This window comes from Corvus brachyrhynchos, unplaced genomic scaffold (assembly GCF_000691975.1).
Source record: "Corvus brachyrhynchos isolate BGI_N302 unplaced genomic scaffold, ASM69197v1 scaffold34, whole genome shotgun sequence".
NCBI classification, from domain to species: domain Eukaryota; kingdom Metazoa; phylum Chordata; class Aves; order Passeriformes; family Corvidae; genus Corvus; species Corvus brachyrhynchos.
The window spans coordinates 2,717,691-2,727,139 of record NW_008238126.1 but is presented as its reverse complement, the minus strand read 5'-3'; the positions used below and the strand labels follow the sequence as shown (position 1 = coordinate 2,727,139).

Here is a 9,449-nt window from a genome sequence, read left to right as displayed (position 1 = left end):
GGAACACAAAACAACCAATGGGGAACGAGGCTGACCAGGGGCAGGGAAAGCCCGTGCCTCCCCTCAGGGCCCCTCTCCCAGGACCACATGGCAGGGGGGAAGGGACCCTGACATTTCACCCGTTTATTTTTAACAAAAAGAGATTTAAAACTTAACATTGAAAACAACTGGATAAACATGAGATAACAAGGACAGTTTCAAAACAAAACAAGCCACCCTCTTGAGTCTTTAATGTCCAAATGGATATTTTCTGAGCATGCTTTGTGGGGAACTGAGGCAGGAGAGGGTTTCTTCAATTTGTACTTGTTGGAACTCTAAACAACAATAATTAAATTCTTCCCTCCCTCTCTTCATTCCTCCCTCGACATCAGAGAGGAGTTGCAGGGAAAGGGAATTGTATAGGGAAGCCATGGGATGAAAAACTGGTTGGGGATAAATTGGGGATGGGGTAAACTTAGGAAAGGGTTCATATTGGGTATAGGGTAAAAGGGAAAGGTGGGATTAGGAAAGGGAGGCTGTACGGGGTGCTTATAATGGGGATATTGTCTAACATGACTAAGCTTTTTAGCATATATACTGCCTTTCACAGAAGCACCACGAGGCCCAGTGACCTCTGCTGCTTGTAACCCTTTCTTTCCTCACACTATCTTAAACTCTACTACTTCTCCATCTCCTAAGCTTGGGATATATTTTTCAGGGTTATTCTTTTTAATGGCAGTTCTATGAACGAATAAATCTTCCCCTGTATCATCTCGTGTTATAAATCCATAGTTGTTTTTGACATTGTACCATTTCACAGTTCCTGTGATTTTCATTGCTAGAACTTCCTCTATCACGTGCTTGCATGTTTGTCGTGACTGCTCATGACCCTGTTTCTTTTTAGAAAACTTTAATGTACAAATAAAGCTGCTGCCACATATGTATCCTGTGTCTGAAAACAGATGCTTGGTGGAACATGTGAGCTAAAACCTCCAGTTACTCAATGGTGATTTAGATTCATTGAAGTATAAAAAAATCTCCTTTTGTTTGGCTGCAGCCGTCTGTGAGGAAGAAACCTTTCCATACACTACCAATGTCCACAGACACCTGGCATAGACCCAGCAGGCAGAGCAGCTCACAGGCAACAATATCAGGTATAAATGTGACTGCACAGCTTTGGAGCCACTGTACAACTGGGTTTATTGCTGCATTTACAGGATATTGCATCTGAGCTCAGATACTCCCAGAGAGACAAACTGGTGCTGGCTTTGAGCTGGGAATGTCCTGCAGCACACAGGCAGAGCTTCCTGAGTCAGAATATTCTGATGGGGGTGTAGACTGGCTCTGTACTTGTATCACAGCATGACTGTGCTAAAAAACACCTCTCCAAATTAAATGGGAACAAAATGACCTGGTCAGACTGCACAGGAGGCAGCAAGGCACATCCCAATAATCAGGTAAGAATTGCTCATTACAGGAACTGCTCTCGAATTAGAACAAACCCTGTCTGCCTCTATATGGCAGCCACTGTACTGATGCATACAGGCTACCAGGAGCTAATGTTCTCTTTTATACTGTATTTAAAATATCAGTGTGCTACCAGGAGCTAATATTCTCTTTTATACTGTATTTAAAATATCAGTGTGCTGACATTCACATCCAACCCCACATTGCCTTGCTGTGGGCTGGGATTTCAGTGGCTTCTGTGAAGTGCTTTAGATTGCCTGAATCTGAGTTGAACACATCAGACTTCGTACTGGTGGCACAGATCGAGTGTAATGGTATCACAGCCATCAGAAAGGTAATGAGTCACTGGCAGACACCCGGCAGGCAATGAGAAGGAAAGTAACAAATCTGCTCCCTAACTTTCACACTTCCTCTGTTTACATTACCAAAACCTGGGTGGGAAGAACAGCAGGTGTCTTTCATCATGAAATCATACGTGGGAACACACAGCTCCATACACGTGGGCTGCACCTTAATGCAAACCCTTCTGTCCCGTTAAAAAGACCCCCATTGTTAACCATAACTCATACCCCTGATTGCCACAACAAAGAAAACTTGTATTTATAGAAAATACCAGTGAAATGTTGTGGGCTTTCATAGTCTGCAATTCATAACTTTTATTCTTGAAATTAACTATTTGGAAAAGCAGATAATAATGTTCAGCATTTGTTAGGAGAGTTAAAAGTAGCTCTTTGTACCTACAGAGTGGGGGAAAGATGGAAAACTAATTAAGTTTACTAGGATGTGATGCAGAATGAAAATACTTTTCCCAGTTTCATAATAATTTTTCTGTAGTAAAAAAGCTTTAACATGCATCATCAAGACACAGTAGGGGGAAGAAGTCTGAGAAATGAGTAGACCAGAGGTATAAGAAATTAGGGCAAGCCTGGGAACAAGGCTTTGACAAGATCTTGTCTCTAAACTGCAGCTTCAATGTATTTCCCAAGTTCTCACTGTTATATACAAGTGAAGGGAAGTAAGAGGAATATTTTTCTCAGTTACTTTTTATATTGATCAAGAACACAAAGCAAAAATACAACTAAGGCAAAACTTTATTTTTTTGGTAGAAAGAAAAATGAAACAGTCATATAATTAAGCAGTATTTTCTAGGGTTCTTCTGCAGGAGGACCTTCACCAAGCCTCATTAAACTGATAGTCTCACTCAGTGCATCTGGCTTTCAAGTAAAGCAAAAATACTAAATGAGATTACAAGTGGCTATGTGGAATATTTCTTCTGATCATTGCACCTCAATACCTATAAAAGGAGCACAACAGCCACCACTGTTTTTACTCACCCACTTCTTTAACCATATTGATCAGACCAAACCTTTTCCAGTTGCTATCCCACATATTTTTTTCACATTGCACAATCCCAAATATCGTAAAACTAATGTATTTTTGTCAGTTCCACAATTTGGTTCTTGAATGCTCGTACCTAATTCAGAAATTTCTGTTCTAACCCAAACAATGCTTAATTATTAATCTACATTTGAAGGTCAGTACAACATACACATACATCTTAACACTTGCCTTTGGCAAATGCAGTATTACAGTATTCATTTTACTCGCACTTCGGTAAAAGCAGAATTTTATTTGTCTGCAGAGCAAGGTATTTTGAACAGTATTGTAAACTACACATACACAGGGGTCCTTCTGTAGTGTCACACTAGCTATACATATACACAATTTAAGCAGCAAAATATTCTTTAGCTTGCTCTTTGCACAGGACACTTGTTTCATACCCTAATAGTCAGTTATCTGAAAAACAACCAAAACCAAACAAAACTGCGTAATAGTGCTTTAATATTCATTTCTTAAAATTCAAAACAGCCCTACAGTAGCTGTTAGGTAGTTACCAGCCTCTTTCAAAGACATACAGTATAAACAAAAAACTCTATCCTTAAGCAGCATCTGAGAAAACAACTTAATGCAGCTGCCACTTAGTGGCAGCAATCATTTAGGCATTTTTGGTATTGATACATCTCTTTATCATATAATTTGTGCATTTATCAACAAAAATGTAGGCCCCAATCCAGCAAATACTTGCAGGTGTGCAAATGCTTTTCTTCCACGTGGAATACTTCAAGTTAAGACTCATCAGATGAGCAAAGTTAAGAACTTGCATAAATCTTTAAAGGAGGGGAATTCTTAGTGCTCAAAACTTTACTTCACAGGACTAAAATCCAATTCTAGACCTAGAGAACGTAGGAAAAACTCTTAGAAAGAACAGATATGTTACTTTGATAAATGCTTTCAAAGCTAACAAGAGCCTCTAGAAATGTGTGTGCCTTCTCACTGATCACTTTAATCCTACTTGGAGTGTGGGTGCAGTCATATTGCCCTAGCTCCTGGCTACTGCATAAGGAATCAATAAAGTGCTTGTCACAAATTCTGTAATCATGGAATAAAATCAAATTTAAGTACCTTCAGAATGTTTTCAGGTCTATAAATGATGAATTAAGGGCTGGTGTCAGATCCCCAGCATGTTTCCCTGAATTGCTAACAAATATTATGCTCTTCATTTGAAGACAAATTAGAATTCTGCTAGGACAGGGTATATTTCACCTCTGTCCCAGCAAAGTTCTCCTCTGCCTCCAGGGGAAAAGCTTACCTGGATTTAGTGTCCATGTAAACATCCATGCTTCACCAAAAAGTGATGCTCATGCAATTTCACAAGCACCAGCATTCAAAGGGAGAGTTTGCTTTGTTTAATGAAGCATGGAGAACCAGTATTGTTTACAGTATATCCACTCTGAATTGTGTTCATAATTTGTTCCCAAAGGCACCATAATCCTGAGAGGTCTTGCTTGCCTTTTGATATTTCCTTTGATTTGATGTGTTTTGTTCCTCTGGAATAAAATATCTTTGATATTAGCTTTGACATAAATTCTACTGATCTTTGTGGCACCTTCTCATTAACATACTTCTAAATATTTAAATTACTAAAACTTTCTCTTTAGATAGATACATATATATATATTAAATTTCTTTTGCTAGCTTTCACATAACTAATCTATGAGAACTGGCTTAGACTGTATGCTCTCTGTAGAGAACTTCTGTATGCTCCTCATACAGAAACAAATAAGAGTTTGAAATATTTAGCCATATGTTACGATGATTTTTTTTTTAAAGGCTTCGGTGTTGCTTCTATTTCTCTTCCAGTCAGCTACAGGACAATAGCAACAGCAAATACATTGACAATGCAGTTCATGGTTCTGTTTTCCCATCTCACTGTGCAGGTTCCTGGAAGAGATTATTACAAAATTAAAATAGAATTCCATTGTCTTTACTACAGTCACATTATTGCAGTGTAAATTATGCCAGATTAGTATAAATATTTAAATTGTAATTTAAGGGAAATATGTTATCTTGGCTATAAAGAGACTAAACTCCCCCAAACATTTTCATTAACTTATACATTGTTTGCTACCCAACATGAGCCTTGAATGCTTAAGACAGTTAACAGGACAACACCATTCCAGTATCTTTCTTTAAAAGCTGGACTTGCAAAAATCCTTGAAATTCCCATACTGAAATTGTCATGACAGTCAGACAAGAAATCAGACAAGGAGACATGAAGATTAAACTGTGTTTGTTTACTTAACTTCATATCATGATTTTTTTTTAAGCTTGGTTGACTTTTTGAAGCTCTCTGTTTTAAACCTTGCACCCTCCTCTAAAAAGATCATTCTGAATCTGTGACAGACAACAAATTATTGTAATATTGTTTCCCTGTAATATTCTCAACCTGTGAAAAAGTCCATTTAGAACTAATTGTGAAGCAATACAATGCATCCAAAGCCTGGCTGACAGTTAAGCAGCTGAAACACATACTCTAAGTCAAACTATTTCTACTTTTCACTAAGTTCTTTTTTCCTCCAAAGTACCTGTCCCCTCACAGCAGGCAGATATGTTTAGGACTACCCACATGTATTTACTATGAGCAACGTTTTCTGCCGCTTCAGCTGAGAGAATTAAATGTTTTGACTCTTGTTTCAGAATGAAAGGCTTTCCTATTCCCACTTCTCGCAATTTACAAAGCAACTGCTCTTAATGCAGGCACTGACTGGTAACATTTCTATTGGGATTGTAAACAAGCATCTCATCCTGAAAGATGCTGTTTCCACAGCCACTCCTGAAAATGTTCAACCCAACTACTACAGCTGAGCAAGAAGTAATGTTTCTCTGACCACAAATTTTCTGTTCAGACACAGAAACTTACCATCAGTTGTGGTATCCCAGAAGCATGAACTTGCTGTGTGGAGACCAGCTCCACTCCTCTGCATCACTGCACAGGTAACTGCAAGACACAGTCATAAAACCAGGGAATTAATTATTAAAGCAGAAGAGGTGAATCACTCAGCATTTACAAACTCAAGCCAGTATTACATTTTCAAAAGGCTGGCACGTGGCATTCAGGTAAGACAAAACCTTTTTTGACAATCCCTTTGCCCCCAGTATTTTCCTTAAGAACTTGTTACTTATTTCATCATTATTTTCACTCACATGAAGACAACAGCTTCAACAAAACACTTGCTAATAGGATTATGGGTTTTAATCTTTTAAACTACTTAGATATGGCTTGGCCCATCAGAATGGGATTGCAGGTGCTGTCCTCACAGGTACAGCAGAAGTCATACTTGATGAGAGTTGTTTCCCAAAAATACTTATTGACCCCTCTCTGAAATCACACCCCAGTAATGTGCAGCTTTTCTAGATGGACCTGCAATGGTCACAAAAGTACTGACAACCTGAGTCCAAGACTTTCAAAACAGAACAGAGTGTAAACACTTGCCATTACATCAGCACCCCACAAAAGGACCAAAGTGGCTTAAACTTTTTTATTTACCTTTTTCCTTCCACAGGTATACACATAAATATAACGGGACATGACCTTGCATACAGGACTAAAGTCTTCCAGAGGTTTGTATTTATAGGAGGCTTAATCCGACTGAAAATTTATTTAAGGTAGCAATTTTTTCCTGAACTGACACTAAAAGGTTGACACAATTGTCTTGGGGTTGCTCAACAATCAGGAAAGACCATGTAACATGTAATCTGTGTTAAGTGTTGCCAGGATGCTCAGCCCAGGTAAAACTGCCACAGCTTTACCGCAGGTATTACTAAAAATCTGTGTAACAGAAGAGTTCAGGTACCTGCTCTGCTTTGTTTATAGGGTTCCCCTGAACCTTTTGGCAATTATTTATTGTGACTGCCTGTGGTACAAGTACAGCTGCTTGTACTTACCAATGTACTTATAGGTTTTCCCAAGTTTCACCAGATGTGTCAGCGACTGTTCTACTATAGCAGCAGTCCATTGGTTGACTTTGTTGTGATTATAATCTGCCTTGCCTAAAACACTTTCTATGCACTAAAACAGAGGGGAAAAGATATTACAGTAAACATACTTCAAAATGTAGAGTCTTAAAATGTTTTGCATAATCTGAGGAATTTTTTTCTGACAATTAGGTTACTTTAAATCACTCAAGCTCATCAAGTATCAGTTGCTGAATGGGAAGTCAAATGACCCTTCTTGAAAATTTATTTTTAGTACATATTTATCACAATATCACAGGAATAAAAATGAGGCTCTGACTAAACATTTCTTGCAGGAAATGCCTCAGCCATATGTTTTGGATACAAGTGAATGGATCTATTTACCAGTGAAAATCCTAACGCTGTTCCTAATGACTGCCTGCTCCAGCTTGGCTTTCAGAAGCTGCTGTAATGGGGATGACACTAATCAGCTTGGGCTGGCCAACCTTTCAGCAAGATTCCAAAACCTTTAGAGCAACAGTGACAGCAGTGAAATGCACATCCCTGCTTAAAAGATGGGAAAGGTATGAGAGATACTCAAGGATCGTATCTTGCAGCACAAGAAACATCTGAGCTGCTTGAAAATTGGATGATCTCTCACAGCTACAGATTGGCCAGTCTTGCTTAAACTTAAAATGATTGAATAAAAATCCTTCTCTCAAACTGTAACTCTTAAATTGCATTCTCTGCTCCTAAGAAATTCAGAATTATGTGCTGATGGATACTTCTTAAAGTTGAGGAATTCGCTTAAGAAACACAACCCTGGAAAAGGTGAGGGAAATAAAACTGTGTTCTCCTCTGATTCAGTGAGATGTATCCCATGCACTAATCCTCCATTAACAGGCTGTGTAAGAGAGCTGTGTCCCAGATTTTGAAAAGCTCAGTTAATTCTGACCACATTGTACAAAGTTGGCCAAAGGAATCAGCGGAAACAAACATTCACAAAACACAACAGAAGGCAGAAGAGGGACAAGAACTCTCAGGGATTTTGGTCCTTCCAGAAATATACCCAGTGCTGGAGCTCCTTGGCCCTGGTTAAGCTTCCAATAAGAGGCAGAAACACTTGGCTTTACTCCCAGTGCCTGAAGACTGTGTCACACCGTATTTGGCTTTACAAGGCAGGAACAGTTACATAAAGGGCTGAATTGTTGTTTATCTGACATCCAAGAGCTTGCTGTTGTGTACTGGAGCAGCTTCAAAAGTGCAGGTGGGAGAGGACCTGCAGAGCCCCTCTAGAAACTCCTGTCTCAAAACACCACTTCCCCACAAAACCTCAGAGCATCTGTAAGCCCCAGGCTCCTCATTAGTCACTCTCTAGTAAGTAGGTATTTAATTTAGACTATCAGGCTGCTCATTCCAGCCTGTTCTTTCTCTGTAAAAATGTTTTTTAAAAGCTAGAACAAGGAGCTCATAGAGTGCAACCTCCCACACATGCCAAGGCTAACTCCCAAGTCCGATAACACTGTTCAAAGCCTTGTCCAGTCAAGTTTTAAAGATCTCTAAGGATGGAGACTCCACAAGCTCTCCCTGCAGCCTCTCCAGAGATTGGATTCTGTCTAGCTGGATATAGGGGAAAAGACAAATCAGAGTGGATTTCCCTTGCAGCTTGTGACTGTCACCCAACTCTTTCCACTGTAATACAAATCTGGCTCTCCTCTCATCTACCTTCTCCTCTTTAGGCAGTTGAAGACAGCAATCAGATGAACCTTAAAGCAGCTCCAAGTTAATCACTGTCTTTATATAAATACTAATTCTATATCATTTTATATTTATCTGGGATGGTCAAGGAAAATAACTGCTTTCACTACAGGGCAAGGTATGGTAAAGAATTTCTTTAAAATACAGCTGTTAGTTAAAACATACCTCTTTAACTATGTTGTGGGCCTCGTCAGCATTGAAGATCATCTGCAACAGAAGTTAATTATTGTCATTTTTTGTCAGAAAAGTAAACAAAATATAGTTTTACTCTAAGGAACTGATTAGGGTCTGGTTATTTGCATTGTAGTCTGTTAGTATAATTTTTAAATCTTACTTTTTTCCCCCGGTTCCATACATATATTATTTAGTATTGCTTTTCTAGTATGCTTGAGTGGGACCAAAAAGCTCAGACCTCAGTGAACTTCGAAACAGGTTCACTTTACATTTTCCGTAAAGATCAAATTCCACCATGTCTATGCTTGTCGTGGGAATATTCTCCAGGAAAAAACTAAATAACAAATCTTCTCCTCTGGGTCTTAACCTGTGTTTTTACTGGAGTCACAAACTTGCTAACCCATAGGTTACCTCTTGCTTCCCGAGGGTAAAACACGGTTTTGCAAACCTAATATCAAAAAGACTGGTACGCACAGTTATTACCATACCCAAACACCTTTCTCAAGCACAGAAAAAGCTTGCAGGTTTTAATGTCTCCTATTTTCTCCTCTATCCTGCTCATGGGCACTTGGCTTGGCTCCCAAAGGAATCACAGCACGTTCCCTTGTGCCACCCGCCACTTCACAGCCACGCATTCCAAACACTTGGGCAGGGGCAGAAACCTCAAGGGCATTAATGTTTGTTTGGGGTTTTATTTTATTTTTAAATGAAAACTGGTGGCCAGAGCCCTGAAGCGGCGGCCGGGGGGGGGTCGGCTCCCCCCCCCCGCCCCGCGC

At 39.4% G+C, this 9,449-nt stretch overlaps 2 protein-coding genes across 2 annotated transcripts in view; both read right to left on the bottom strand.

Annotated features, from left to right (window-relative positions):
* The window catches only part of LOC108446575 (nuclease-sensitive element-binding protein 1-like), a 3,003-nt gene extending 2,182 nt beyond the window's left edge, over positions 1-821 (bottom strand). Inside the window, 1 exon segment of the mRNA XM_017733530.1 lies at positions 578-821. Within this exon segment, the coding sequence (XP_017589019.1) occupies positions 578-815 (238 nt within the window). The 5' untranslated portion in view covers positions 816-821.
* A 1,698-nt stretch (positions 822-2,519) lies between these two features.
* DYNLT3 (dynein light chain Tctex-type 3) lies at positions 2,520-8,771 on the bottom strand. Its single transcript, XM_008633032.2, has 4 exons — positions 8,665-8,771; positions 6,733-6,856; positions 5,708-5,785; positions 2,520-4,728 (listed from the first exon to the last, which is right to left on the bottom strand). Exons 1-4 carry the CDS (start codon positions 8,704-8,706, stop codon positions 4,652-4,654), a joined length of 321 nt encoding a protein of 106 aa, XP_008631254.1. The 5' UTR covers positions 8,707-8,771; the 3' UTR covers positions 2,520-4,651.
* Positions 8,772-9,449: the final 678 nt, after the last annotated feature.